This window comes from Myotis yumanensis, unplaced genomic scaffold (assembly GCF_028538775.1).
Source record: "Myotis yumanensis isolate MYYU_CA2020_CCGP unplaced genomic scaffold, mMyoYum1.0.hap1 SCAF_2, whole genome shotgun sequence".
Taxonomy (NCBI): Eukaryota; Metazoa; Chordata; class Mammalia; order Chiroptera; family Vespertilionidae; genus Myotis; species Myotis yumanensis.
In genome coordinates this window covers 40,098,844-40,114,231 of record NW_027223753.1, presented here as the reverse complement: position 1 = coordinate 40,114,231, position 15,388 = coordinate 40,098,844, and the positions used below count along the sequence as shown (strand labels likewise).

Below are 15,388 nucleotides of genomic sequence, written 5' to 3'. Positions count from 1 at the left end.
GTGCCCGGTCCATGGGGATGTACTGGTGACCACAGCATGGTCTCCACCCTCAGGGAGTTTATAGGCAACCCCTTGGGTGCTCATGACAACCAGATGAGGGCACTGAGTGCAGAGAGCAAAGTGACCTCTGAGGTCACACGGCCTATGGCAGAGCCAGGATTAGGAACCAGACCTCCCGCTTCCTCTTGGTCCAGAACCACTGTCACTCCCAAACATCATTTTTCCCAAATTGGTCTACCGATGGCATGGGCCTGCCAAGGGGAGAAGAGAGCCAGGACCACCGCTCTTTCTGGTCCTTGTCCTTTGAGCACCTCGACCAGTGTCCTGCCCTCAGCACACACATGGTAAATGTTGGATGCTTAGAGGTTTATTGCTAACCAGTGTTTACAGATGGGGGAACAAGGATAAGAAATATCAGCTCTGCCCTCAGCAAGCTTGCAGAGAAGCAGGAAGACAGAGGACCCGGCAGCTGCAGTGTGGTCTCCCAAGTCCTATGTAAGAGAAAGTCTCTTTCCCACATCCCTGTAGCAGCCTGGTTTCTCCCATCTCCCCAGCAAGCCAAGAGACTGAGCAATCGGGGGCCATATCTGTCTCCGTTTTCCATCATCATTCCAGTCAAAGTACAGTGCATGATACAAAATAGGTACCTGGCAACATTTGTTTTTTAATGAAAGGATGCACCAGAGGGTACAAGACTACAGAGAAAGGTTCAAACGCAGCCTGGGGAGTCAGGCGAGGCTCCCAAGAAGATGTCCGGGCTGAGATAACTCTTAAAGGACAAACAGGCAGATTGATATCGCACCCATGGGAGAGAAAGCAGAAAAGCTTTTTCAATTATGCACAGTTTGGGTTTATCCACCTTGCCGCTTTTCCCCCATTTGCAGGCATAATTGAGAGTCAGCAGCGGTCCGGCTTGCTAAGTGCCCACAGTGAGCAGTGAATTACGGGAGCAGGAATGCTGTTTGTTGTGCTCAGGAAAGGGTGAGCTCTTGGAAATCAAGTGCAGGCTCGGAATTTATTGGCCCTCATTAACAAGGACTCTGTGGGCATTCTTCGAGGATTCCTTTTCGATGGCGCCCAGTTATCAGGAGCAAAGAAAATTGCATTCTTCATTGGCTACCTGCAAACAAAGGTTTGCAAGAGTGGTTTTCAAGTGCCTCTTTTGCACAGCCATGCTCACGCATAGTCCCACTGTCTGCAAGAATGTGTAGGAGCTTCTGGGAGTGCAGAATGTGATGGCAGAAAAAAGAAGCCCCTGGAACAGCTGTAAGAATGGTGGGGCCAGGAGCCAGATGCAGCTGTCTATACAGTATAGTAGTGAAAAGGCCATCTGCCTAGGCTCCACCCTCTGGCAGGACTCTCTCTGGCCGCACTTTCCGGTTGTCATCCCTCCCTGATTGACTTGTCCTGAGGATTATATTGGAATGCCTGTAAACAAATGTTCAGAATAGTGCTGGCACATAGTCAACAATAGTTCACACTGTTTGGAATAAATGTCTTGTTTGGTAGCCAGAAGGAGCTGAGTTGGAATCTGATCATTTCCTGGCTATGGAGCTTTGAGCAAAGTTCCTGAACATCTCTGAGTCTCACTTTCCACTACTTCAAGTGGAGGATACAGTACCAATTTCTTAGTGTTATTGTAAGGATTTTAAGTTAAATGAGAGTGAAAATGACAAAGGAACTCAAGGAATAAACTCAAATTCTTACTTCTTGAAGGATGGTTTGGTTACCTAGCCAAGCCTAAAATATACTTTTTTTCTTCACCATTTCCCACATTTTTCTATGGAACATTTACCCAGCAGACATGACTGAAGGCCTACTGGGTGTTAGGCAGTATGCCTGCTCTTAGGGAGCCCCCAGTCTGAGGACAGACATGTTATCAGACAATTCTGCAACCTCTATTGGCTGATCCCATCAGTGGGCTAAACTCTGCTCTGCTAGGTGCTGGGAAATGACAACCAATGATTACTCTCAATTTGGAACATTTCAGTACAAAGCCCTTGATTGACAAATGGGAGCAGTATTCACTGTACCCACTGTTGTTAAGTATTATAAAATGTGTGTGTATGTGTGTGCGTGTGTGTGTGTGTATAATGCACTCACGATAAAAGAAGCTATCATTCTAACGTTTTTCCATAGTATGGTGCCTAGTAGATTTTGATTATTGACTGTCTATTTTTTCATTTGATATTCACAATAATCAGAGTGAGAACCAGAGATAGCACCGTTTTGTAAGCGTGCTGCTCAGAGGAGCTAAGTGACCGGCTTAGGGTGTTACCATCACCACGTGGCCCAATCAGACTAAGAGAAGAGAGAGAGAGAAGACACAGATATGTGTTTTTAAAAATTGATATTTTTTTCTGGATTCTGGTCTCATGCTTTTCATATAATTTCTGGGTCCTTTCCTTGAACAAAGCCTTTGGTAATTAAACAGTGGCTTACGCGTGATCCCAACAGAAGTGGAACTTTGTACGAGGACCTTAATACTTGCTATATTTTAAATAGCCTGGATCTCAGTCTTAGGGTTGAACAGTATAAGCTCAGCTGCAAACTGTGTTTAATCACTTTGGGCAACTCGGAGAATGTCCCTGGGCCTCAGTTTTGTCTTTGGTGAAATGAGGATTATGTGTTTCACCACAAGATTGCTGAGGTCTCTGCAGCTTCCTGTTCTGTGGTTCTGTGATTCTGTGAGGAGTCCAAAGGCAGAGGCAGCCTGCAGACATGTGTGAAATGATTCCCACACACAGCCCTCCTACCTGCTGCTATCACAGTTCCTTGGAGCTGTCCCCTGGGACCCCAAAGCCGTTCTCTCACACACACATATCTCCTGGGGTCCCCTTAGGGTTGATTTCTGGTTGCTTTGTTCTTTTAAAATGGAACACCAGAGTGTCTTGACTGTGTTGAATTTTTATCTTTCCGTAGGTTCCCACCAGCCAAAAGAAGGAAGGTGTTTATGATGTGCCCAAAAGTCAACCTGTAAGTGTAAGTACATCTCCTTTCTACTGCCAGGTTCCTGTGACCTGTGCTCATATGTCTGCAGCCTGAGGAAAGGGACTCCTCTTCTGGTTACGGGTCATGACCCATGTGGCTTCACTGGAGACTGCATGCTGGCACTCCTCAGTGGGTCAGAGGGAAGGAAGCATACGGGACAGACTGGTGGGGCTGCCGATCTAGATGAAGGTCTGGCTTTATGAGTGGCAGTGAGTTGGATTGTGCAAACCACCTCATCCAAGGGATTGGAGGTTTCAGGTGTTCTTCAGCCAAAGATTTTAGGGGACAGTGTCTTTGTTCTGGGAAGATTTTTGGCCATCCAACTTGGAAGTGGTTGAGAGGTTTCAGAGGGACAACAGAAGAAGGGCTAGTCAAAACCTTTACAGTGTGTAAGGGTCCAGCCAGTGGCCAGAAAACTGTGGGAAAGGCCATGTGTAGTGGTTTACGGAGGACCCAGAAGTCCACTGCATCCGGACCCCATGTGCTGGTGGGATTCCTGGAAATGCGAGAGAGAAAGGAAATTTCATGCTCTGAGGTACAGCCCCAGAGCACTCTAGGCCCAGACCTACATTTAGGACCTCCACTTGGCACGTTGACCCCTCTGTATAGGGTGTCCCCAAAAAGGTATACACACACTTCGAATGATGATAAAGGCAGTAGTTATTAAAATACATTTTATTTTCAAAATCAAGCTCTCCACTGTTAAAGTGTGTATACATTTTTGGGGGGACACCTTGTATAATTAAGGGTGTACTGCGGGTCCAGTGAAGGCTCTTGAGGAGGGGGACATGATATTTTGCCACAGTGTATGTAAGACAAACAAACTAACAACAACAACAACAAAAAACTAGGATGTTTAATCACTATTGATGTCAGTCAACTCAGCAATGAGTGGAAAGAGTATGGTCTTGAAGTCCTGCAGACCCTCAAGAATCCCAGCTCTGGCCCTAGCGAGCTGTTGGGAGAAATGACTCTCTCTGGAACATTGTTTTAGGTCTGGACCCCACACTGTGGGAGACATAAAGACACACCTGTGTGTTTCAAGATCAGATTGATAAGGGGGTTTGAAACCCCATCCCATGAGGAGCAGCTGAAGGACTTGGAAATGTTTTACCTGGAAAAAAATAAACCATGGAAAAGAGAATGTGGAGATGGGAGTCAGTGCGCCACGTACGGAGGGGGACTGTGGTGCTCTGTGCCAGCCAGCTCAGGGAACCAGGACCAGTGGGGGCAAGGAAGCCAGTTCCAGCTCCAGAGAGGGTGAGCTGCTGAGGGGCAGGGCTGTGCAAGGGTGGAGGAGCCGGCAGCTGAGAGGGTGTGCTCCCCAGCCTGGGAGACTGCCTGTCAGCAGGACTGTGGGAGATTCAAACATGGGACTGGCAGAAGCCGAGTGAGCTCTTGATGTCCTTCCACATCTGAGCTTTTGGATTCTCTGAGTTAGGAAGTCTTTCTGGTCTAATTCTTACTTCCTCCTGCCCCCCTCTCCCCTTTGCACTTATGAAATTTATTTTTGCTGAGTTTCCATTTCTCTACCCCCACTGGGCTAGGATCTTTCTGAAACCACCATACTCCACCTAAGTACTGCTTCCAAAACCCAATTCAGGTTAGTTTTAATGGAAAAAAACACACCTAAATATGGGCCCCTTTCCAAAAACCCACATCTGGAAACATAGTAGAGATTATGCAATGGGTGCCACTCAGAGAAAGTAATTTTTCTCCCTGAGGCCCTTGCATTTAATCGGGCTTCCTTGTCACTGAGACACAGGTCTTTCCAGTTTCAGCTGGTCTAGCCTCCCGGACACAGCTCCCCCGATTCCATTTGTGCCTACATTGACTCACTGGCCCCTAAAGGGGGTAAATACTAGAGGAAATAAGCCTCATTTTCCACCTTCATTTCTGTGAATTTACTAACCAACCTGGCCTTACCATCTCCATGCTTAATAGCTAAAAAATAAAAAAAAAATCCAAGTTCCTTAGCCTACACAGCACTCGGGTCCCAGCCTCAGTCTACGTCTCTGACCGCCCCCTCTTGGTCCAGCTCCACCGAACTCTACAGTTTCCTGAAGGAGCCAGCCCCCATCCCCCACCCCAATGCCCCTACCTCCTGCAGCCGTCCCATAACAGGCCAGCTTAGCTTCAAGCTCTGTGCCCCAGGAAGACCTTCTGGATGTCTGCTCTGAACAGTGTCAGCAGAGCACCCCTACCTTGTGCCCTTATAGCCCATCATTCCTTTCTTCATAGCCCTTACCTCACAGTGGGAATCCTCCTCCTTCCCCATTGCTGCCAGGAGCTTCCTGAGGTCCTTGTGTTACCAGAGCAGGCCCAGGGTCTGGTACATGAAAGCCAGGCACCTCACAGCCGCTCAAGGGATATTTAATAAATCTATGAATGACTCTACCCTGTAGTACGGATTTATGAAAAGCCCCAGCACTTTCTTTTAATGGGAATTCTGTTTGTCTGACTCTAAAATAGCTATTCAATGTAATACAGTTTTGTTGGGAAATATCTGGGCTGCCTGAATGGCCTGCTGTTGCTCCCGCCTGCTGTTCCCACAGGGTCCTAGAAGCATCTGATGGTGATGGTGGTTTTTCCATGAATGATTGCAGCATTGCTAAAAGTCTAGAAGAGGCAGCAAGGTAAAAGTCACGGCTCCGATGGAGAGGCAGACAGATGCAGCTAGAACATCAGCTCCTGCTCTTACCACTGTGGGACTTCTGACATGCGTCCTTGTCCCCCTGAATTGCAGTGTTCTCATCTACCAAAGGGTTTTTTGAATCTAACTTTGCAAGGCGATTTTGAGGAGAAAATGGTATCTGTATTGGAAAGTTGGTCTCACTTGCCTAAACCTCTCAGATGTACTTTAAATCTCCCTCATCTTCCCCTGTGCGGGCTCTTCCTGCCCTCTAGGCTCCCTCCTGCAGACCTGCCGCCCTGATGAGGCACCTCCCTGGGACACCTCTGTACTGCCCCCTTCTCCTAACCGGTCTGTTCTTAGGATCATGCTGTGCTCCCCTCCACCCTTTCCTAGGAGCTCTGAGCCAAGATAAGGATGAAACCCACTCACTACTGGCAATACACATTTCAGCTCTTCCTGGTCAGGGCAGCAGAAGCTTTGCACAGGGGCTGATCTCTCCTGTATTGTGAATACATGGGTATATTTTTTGTGTCAGGATCCCTGAAATCCAATGCATAATGCTTGCTGACAGGAAATGTTAGATGGCTTGAGACACAGGGAGGTTTCAGGCAAGAGGGTATACTTTGGGCAAAGCTTTGAAAGATGGGCAGGATTGGAACAGGCAACGGAGAAACGGAGCACGTTCTAGGCAGATCATCGAGGTCCCTCTGGCTCCTGAGTCCACGCTGCCTGTACTTAGCAGCACTTGGAGTGGATTAATGTAGCTTCAGTTTCCTTCTGGAAGAAACGGGGACATACTGGTGGTCTTCTCTTCTGCCCGCTGATACTACTGGTCCTGTTCTTTAGACAGATATCCTGCCTCTTTGGGACATTCCTGAGTGGAGAGGAAGGTGTGTGCTCAGCACCCCATTACTGTATTCATTATTTAGTGCTTTTTGCTCCATTAACATGATTCTAGCTCCACAGTGGATCCTCAGGTGGAGCAGGACAGTCACAGGCTCTGAAGTGCCTATTTCAGACCCTTTTATGCCCCACAACATTGAACCAGGTTGAAATTTACTATGAAGGTCAACTGTTTCAATGACACAGACCTAAACCTTAGGATGGTTCATGTCAGTGTTTGCATGAGCAATACTCGGTGATTTCCTTCTTCCCTCTCCTCTTACCCCTCCCTGTATTCTTACGGCTGAAAAATATCTTTTATCCTTCACCTTGTAGTTTCCCATTTTAAAAGTATTTTATGTAGTTGTATGAGGCATAAACGACTTTCTAATGATCAGTAATAATGTTTGGGGGCCTTCAAAGGGGAAATTCTTAAAAGTTAGGCATAATGGTAAATGGGAAGGACATAGGTTGTCAAATTGATAAATTGGACTCGACATTAATTTCCTTTTGATGAAACACGGATTCAGAAATGGAAAAGAGATTCTCTCCTCGCGTTGGGTGTGATCTTTGTCAATCTCTTTGACTTTCTTGGTCTCATTTTCCTGAATGAAAATGATGACCATCTTCTGCCAGCATCTCAGGGCTCTGGTGAGACTCATGGGGCAGTGTGGCAGCATCTTCTGTGACCATGAGGCTGCTTTCATAGACCCTGGGGAAGTGAGGACTGAGGAACTCTATGGATTAGTTGCCTCCACTTATTTTATGGGAGGTCCTATGATTAAGATGAAGGCCCAAGTTTTATGACAAGAGATACCAAATCCAGGCTCAATATAAGAAAGAAATTTCAGACTCTCTGAGCTGATTTTCAGGGGAAAATGCAGCCTCTCAGAGGAGTGAGGTCTCTGTCCCTAGGAGTATTCAAGCTGCAGGTAAATGGCCTCATAAGGGATTCTATTTGTGAAGGTGACTGCAGTCATGGACCTCAGAATGACTTATCTCCTCTCTCATTCCATGTGCCCCCATATTCAGTATGTCCAGTATTTATTTACCTCACCATCCTCTTGTTCCCAGTATCCCAGCTGCCAACCCACATATGCTAGAGGCCCCATGTCTGCCTTTATCATTATGACCTTAGATTGAAAGTCACCCCCTCGGAAGTGCACAGCACTGACCTGGGAAGTTGGTGCTCTGGGTGGAAGGAAGTTTACCAGGTATAATAACCAAGTCATCTCACTGAGCCAGCATTGGGCATAGTGTCAGGCCTAGGAAATCTGTTTCTCCTTAATTACCTCTGAAGAGGTTAGAATCAGGGCTCCACATCTTTCTGCTGGGTCCTGGGAGAAACTGATAGAAATCCCAATGGGATTTGAAGCTCAGGCCTCCATTCTGTTCCTTTCTCTGTTTTATAGTGTCAGGCACTGGCCATGTGTACTAAGAGTCCAAGGTTGCCTTAGCTGTGGAAAATGCTGGTACACTTAATTGAGCATCTGCTGTATGCCATGGACTGACTAGGTTCTGATCTTGGCTTATCTTTCAGTAACCCCAAATCTGGGAGATAGATGTCATTTAGCTAAGGAAAGGGAGGCGTCTAGAGGTCACATAACTCAACCACAATCACAAAAGGAGTCAGTGGCAGAGCCAGAATTTGACTCACGCACCCACACAATTTCCACTAAAACCTACTGCCTTCAAGGTGAAAAAAAAAAAAAAATACAGAGCCCTTTCTCTCCTCACATCACCCTAATCAGAATAAATACTCAGGCTGCCATTCCCCTCACCCAGTACTCACTGTTTTTGAGTCTCTATAAATAGCACTTGGGCCTCAGGAGGTCCAGCACTTGGTCGCTGGCTGTGAACATCTCTCTTGTCCTTTAGAAGTTCTGTGAGTCGGGCCCATGTTTAACTCATTCCTGGACACTCTCTCTACATTGGCACTCTGCTTTCATCCTCCTGATAGTGAATAGGTATTTGTGATTCACAAAGAACCAATCTTGATGCAAGCCACCCATCCCTGAAGATCAGAAAGCCTCTCATGGTGCCACTTCTGTCTCCTACCCTCCCAGCACCTGTGTGTTGCTTTATGAGACCCCATTCACCCAACAATCAGTATTTGGTCAATTTTTCCTTGCCTTAGATTTAATTCATTTCCCTGCTGCCAATGTAAGAAGAGTCAATCCATTAACATGAAGAATGTCTCTGGACAACTGTTCCCTACCTCTACACCCTCCCCCCCACCCCCCGCCATCTTTCATGGCAAATAAATTTTCATGCACAATTCAGCAGTTGGTTTTTTCTTTAGTTTGAAATCTGGATCAAGATGTTGCATAATTGGATTAAACCTAGTCTGAACATTTGTCAGTTTCACTTTCTCATTAAGCACCACATTGTAGAGAAATTATAATTATCGCAACGCAGTTAACATAGATGTCACACAAGAGGAGGTCGGCCAAAGTGAGGAAAAGGAATCTGATCTCCGTATTCCCACAAATGAAACAGGATTGTGATGTTTTGCTTGAGTGGGCTTTCTTTTAGCTGTGCTTATAAATTGTCCTGGGATAGAATGCTGAATTCCTAGAAATCCCAGAGCTAGTAGGAATGTTACAAGATGCTGTCTGGTTTAGTCTCCCCAGCAATGCAAGAGTCCCTGGAGAAGGATTGTGGGAAGTGCAGGTGAACATTCCTGACTCTTTGGCTTTGGCTCACATACCTTCAGTGAGAGGCCTTCATTATTTTTGTAATCTAGGAGCTCCAATTGTTACAAGGTCCTTCTTTTATGGAATCTCCTTACAACTTCTACTCATTTATTTATTCATTCATCCACCCATTTGGCAAATATTTGCTGAGAACCCCCTACCTGCCAGACAGAGTTCTACTCACTAGAGATACAAAGAAAAAGACCAGCATCTCAATGGTCTCAAACAGAAGGCAGATGTATAAAAATAATGACAATCAGTATATCAGGACTGTGACTAAGATGCTCCAGGAGCAGAGTGGAGGCCAGTAAACTTTGCCTAAGGTAGTGGTCAGCAAACTGCTGCTCAAAATACCAACTTCTGCGCATGGGCCACGAAGGTTCAATCGCACTGTACGTGCGTGCCCGCGTGTGGTATTTTGTGGTGTTTTGTGGAAGAGCCATGCTCAAGGGGCCAAAGAGCTGCATGTGGCTCGTGAGCCACAGTTTGCCGCCAATAGGTAAGGGATTTGGTGAGGTCTTCCCCCAGGGGATAGAGTTGAGGTAGAGTCTTAAAAGATGATGGAAGTTTGGCAGTGGAGAAAGGGAGTAAGGGTGGAACAGCATTCAGGAAGAGGGAACGGAAATGTTCAAAGACACTGAAATGTGGAAAAGCCTACCATATTTTAGGTGGTGATGAGTAGTCTGGGGTGGCATGGCCACAGGATGTCTTCGTGGGAGCAGAAGACAAGGACACCAGGGGAAGCCAGCCCCAGTGAGCCAAGGGCCTGAAAAGTGGGGCTTAGAAGCTAGAATTTGTGAGGAAGCCACTGATGCTTTCAGGTGGTAGAGTGATACTATTAAAGTTACATTTCCCAGCATCACTCTGGTGGCCTGTGGCAGGTGGCTGGGCAGGTGGGGAGACCATTAAGAAGCTAATTGAATTATCTGTGTGTATCCATCAAGATGGAGTCAGGAAAACAGAGCCCACACCAGTGTAATACAGGGAATTTAATGCGGAGAACTAGTGACAAAGGTATTAGAAGAGCTGAAAAGCCAAACGGGACACTGGGGCAACCCAGATTAGTAATATTTGCAAGGTGCTACCATCCCTAGGGTAGGAAGGACAAAGGAAGGAGGTGGCTTTAGCATAGCCCGGGAGCTGGGGCTGCCAGGATCCCATTACCAGCAGGTACTGGGGTGCAGAGGGAGCTGTCCAGCAGGTCAGGACCCTGGAGAGATGGACTGTCTGGCGGAAACTAAAACCATGGAGGAGACTCAACCAATGCTGAATACTGTGAAAGAAAATGGGAAGAAATTCACTTCTCCCTTCTTCCCACTATCCAGTTTCCCACCACTGCCTCCTGTTGGCCAAATGGAAATGGAAATGTGTTGGCAAGGGAGCCTGGGTAATGTAGTTCACAGGGATCTGTCCCTGTCATGCAGCACAGAGCAGGGAGAGGGCAAAAATGGGTCTGAGGGCACATTGGTCAAGGAGTAGACAGATGAGGACCAGGGGTAGACAGGTGAGGACAGGGCTAGACAGGGTCTGGACTGAGGGTGGGGCCCTGCAGAGAGAGAGAAGAGAGAGGGGAGAGAGAGAGAGAGAGAGAGAGAGAGAGAGAGAGAGAGAGAGAAGTAAATTTGAGCAGATGGCTAATGTGGGAGGTGAGACGAACACGAGGTCCCAGCTACCTCCAAGATGGGAAGCTTTGGGAGGTCAGGTATGAGGCGATGTGGACTGACCGCCCCATCTCCTCTCCTATCACTCTGTCATTTAACGTACCTGCTGTTCTACATCTCCAACTTCTGAGAGTGCTTGTGCGTCAGCTTTTCCACCTGCTGTCTTCAGGTTCTTGCCAAAGGCGGTTGCGATCCCTTTCATCTTTTTCTCTGTTCTCAGTCCATGAATCTCCTTTGGGCGGTGTCATGTTACCCCTTTAAATGATATCTGGCTCTTTCTCCCAAGGTGGAAAAACTGAGCTGTCATGAATGGAATCAAACAGAGTTGTAGATAGCTCACTGTCAAATCATTGCTGCGATTTGTTTTCCACAAATGCAAATGGGGATGGGGATCAGTGTTTGCATAAGCTGCTGCCTGTTCTACTGTTTGCTCAGTTGTGTGTTGGTAAAAATCATGTCAGAAGAAACAATAATCCCTCCATGCCTCTGCTAAAATACCTACCAGTGCTCTCCTAGAGGGATGGTCTTCAAACTTTGTATAAGACCCAGGAACCTCTATTCAAATGAAATCTGCCCAGTAACCTTCTATATAAACAGAGGAAAGAAAGAAGAGGTGTGGGTGAAGCTGAGTTCAAGCCTACACACCTGAAAGCCCTCCCCCTACCCACTCTGAAGGACAGAAGTTTCTGGAAGGGAAGAGATCCAGGGAGGGTAGTGTGAAATCCACTCTTAAAGGAACCACCAGTTCCTTCCATTGCGGGGAGAAGTGAGGAAGTCAGATGAGGAGGAGGTCCTTTGCATTATTGCCCCCATCAGAGGCTCTGTGATTCTGGATCCGTGAACCCAGGTGGCAAGCCCACTCTTTGGGAGCCACTAAGACATCAGGATGAGCCTGTGGTTTGAGTGAGTTGGAGCTTCACACTTCTCAGCTATGTGACCCTGGGTAAAGTGCTTTATTTTTCAGATTCTTCTTCATGACTAGTAAAGAACACAGAGCTACTTCCCTGGGTCTTGTGAGGATTAAATAACAGATATGACTTCTGTTGTTTTTGGCACAGAATAAGAACTCAGTACTTTGTAGGCAATGTGGTATTGAAGTTAAAAGTGTGACCCTTGTAGCCAAACTACTTGGGCTTGAACATTTTCTCCCTCAAATACCAGCAGTGTAACCTGGAGGAGTTATTTAAACTTATCTGTGCCTGGGTGTGTTCACTTGTAGAATGAGGATGAGGACTATGTTACCTACCTTGTAGAGTTCTTCTGAGGACATGGATAACGTATTACATGTAAAATATTTAGAACAACACCTGACACATAGTAAATACTCTGTAAATGTTAGCCATAGTTATTTTTATAAGCTATAATATGGACAAAAGACTGTATCAAGTGCTTCATGAGTAAGACCTGGCCCAGCCAGTAGGATGCTTTTATTCCACTGAAAGGAAGAAGGTTAATGTGCAGAGTAAAGGGCTGGAGTGCCTTCAGTTCTCCATGCCCAAGAAATAATGTCAACAAGATCAAGTTTAACTCAATATCCTGGGGTGGGCTGAATCTGTAGGGGAGTGCCATGCTATGGTTCAGGAAAAACACACAACTGTAGCTACCAAATGTTGAGCACCAAAATAAGGGACTGTGATAGGCACTTCATTCACTACTTCAAGACTGCCCCCAAACAGTCACGAGACATAGGTCTCTTCTTTACTATAAAGGATACTGAAGATCAGAGCAGTTAAATCACTTAGCACAGTTAGAAGAGGCATCACTAAGAATTTAATCCAGCTGCCTCTGGCCCTAAAACTAGAGTGACCTAGTTTATCATACAGACTGGGTCACTTTTGAAAGTAACAATTAGAGCAGGTCACTAGGCATGAGGAGCAGTCTTAGGTAGATGAGGGTGTAAGGCCACCCTACCCAAAGCTAGCAAATGCTCTTCCTTCTGGGCCAAGCTATCTCTAGACCAGAACACAGTGAGATTTCAAACAGAAGGTAGGAAGCATATATCTTTCTTGTTCCTAAAACTCATTGCCAGTAGTGCTACCTGTGCTGAAGCAACAGCAGTCCCATCCCCAAGATGCAGTTGCACCGACGCACACTTGCTCCTTCAGTGGGCATAAATCAGGTGATTCGGAGATCTGTGCATGGTAAGAAAATATGAGTCAGAGGTATCCGTTAACTGCAGCTGCTGTGAGTCTGTCATTATTCCTCTAATACAGATTGTTAACATTCACAAAACCTTAACTACAGCATCGCTAATGAGCAGAGCTCTAATATGCACGTCCCCCATAAATATCCATCCATGGTGACACATTCTCTCTTGGTACAGTAATTCCGCTTTTCTGGATAAATCATCATGTTGAGGCTCTTTCTTTCTCCCTAACTGCCATTATTAGTGGTTGCAGAAGAATAATGAACAAACTCTAGTTGTAAAAAAAAGGGGGGAGAGATAAATGAATGATCATGGAGAATAAGAAAATATATATTGGTGACAGTCCCAACCCAAAGTGCACAATCCCTTGTTTTGGCAATGACTTAGAGAGAAGGCAAGAAATGAGCATTTGTTGAGCACTTACTGGGGCCAGGGGTGCAGCTGGGCAAGCTGTATCTGGTTCAGTGATTCCTCAGCACTGAGTTTTCTAACAGTCATTTGTGACACTTCTAAAGGCACAGCTTCTCGGGGCCTACTCCCTCAATCTTCTTTTGTAAGGCTTGAGGGCCTTTTTCTATAAAGGGAGATGTATAAAGCTCCCTGGTGGGTTCTGAGGCTTGACTAAGTGTATCTAGTTTCATTAATATGATAAGTATTGTTTTTTCCATTTTATGGATGAGAAGATGGATGTTATGATGCTAAGGGATGAATCGCTTGCTTCTCTGCCTGTGCATAAAGAGTGGCCCATGTGAAGATGACATTCCCTCTCACTTTTTACAACATTGTCTCCCATGTCCACCTCCCATTCTCCAACCTGTCATAGCATCCTGTCAGCGTGTCAGTGTCTTTCTCTCCAGCAGGTCAGCCTCTGTCCTCATCGCTGCATAGTTCGTCTTTCCTGCTGCTGCTGTCAGCTCAGTACTCTCTGTCTTCCCCCTTTCCTATATTTTAGTCTCATGGCCTTATCTCTTTGGCTCTTCCTATGTTGTTGTTTTTGTTGCCTCAGAAATTCTAGTTCCCCTTTCCCCTCTAATCATTAGAAGGACAACACTTGCAGTGTGACCTGGCCATGGCCCCACAGAGAAGATTGGGGTGGACTGAGGGCAGGCTCCTGAACTGCCCACCAGGGTTCTCCTTCCAGAAACGGACTTTCCACCCTAGTCTTAAAACACAGGTCATCTGACACCCTTTGTTCTCTCCCCATAGTATAATGGTCCAAAGCATGTACTCCAAAGCTAACCCACTTTGGTGAGAATCCTAGCTCTTCCACTTACTACCTGTGTGACCTGGGGCAGGTTAATTAACCCTTCGGTGCCCAAGTTTCCTCCTCTGAAGACAAGGATTACAGTAATAGCACCTACATGTGTTGTGATAATTAAATGAATCCATACTTGAAAGCACTTGAGAATAGTACCTGGCACATACACAGGAAGTTCCACCTAAGCATTAGCTATTATTTCTGTCCTGCATGACCCTTGCCTGGCCAAGAAAGGATGAGGTTTTAATATTACTGTTTAATTTAGTCCTTCCTCTTCAGACCAGAATGGGTGTTTGGGATACATTCTAGAGATAGAATCACTATTTCTTAATGAATGATATGATGTCAGGGTGTGGAAAAGAGAAGGATCAAGAGTAACAGGTACATTTGGGGGCTTTATGGATCTACCAAAACCAGAAACAATGATGTCAACCACTTGAGCCCTAACCAAAGAGATATTGTTTACTTTAAATTAAAAGGATCTATCATAGAAGAGACAGAGCAAGTAGGTGGGTAAAAAGACCTCTGCTTATAGCATCTTTGTAAGATCTCATTGAATATACCAGAATATACCATCCTCTTGCCCTAGCTACATGATCTTCAAAGATAGGGTGCCTATAACTAGGGAACAAGCAGGGGAAAAGCCAGAGACCAGAACACTGGTGTCAGTGACAAAATCAGCATTCCCTTGTCCCTGCAGCAGTATACACAAAGTGTCTCTTTCTTTTTAGTCTTATATTTTCTGCAACAGTGGCAGGTGCTTCCTAGAACCAGTGTCTGGTCACATGTGCATTGCTCTGTTCAACCATCCATCCTGCAAATACTATCTGGGTCCACTGTGTGTCCGCTCTGAGCCAGCCACTGGTGCCATACAGGTCAGGCCAGGTCTCACCCATTGCCCAGCCCACACTCCATTGGGGAGGTCTGCCAACAAACAAGTAAATAGGCAAACAGGTATGAGCGCTGGCCACAAAACCAAACACGGTAACATGGCAAGTGCTGGGGACTGCTACTCTATTTAAGTAGAGTGTCAGACAGAGGAGGTCTCTCTAGGGAAGTGACACCTGAGTTGAGATCTGAATTATGAGAAGAAATCAGACAAAGAGTGGGGCAGGAACA

At 46.1% G+C, this 15,388-nt stretch overlaps 1 protein-coding gene across 2 annotated transcripts in view; it reads left to right on the top strand.

The window, feature by feature from the left end:
• DAB1 (DAB adaptor protein 1) overlaps positions 1-15,388 on the top strand; it is a 1,070,166-nt gene that overhangs the window by 1,011,796 nt on the left and 42,982 nt on the right. The window contains exon 11 of one of the 2 annotated variants that reach the window (XM_070405218.1): positions 2,923-2,976. In XM_070405218.1, the coding sequence (XP_070261319.1) occupies positions 2,923-2,976 (54 nt within the window). Of the gene's footprint in view, positions 1-2,922; positions 2,983-15,388 lie in introns of both variants that reach the window. The other variant, XM_070405219.1, reaches the window with a different exon arrangement.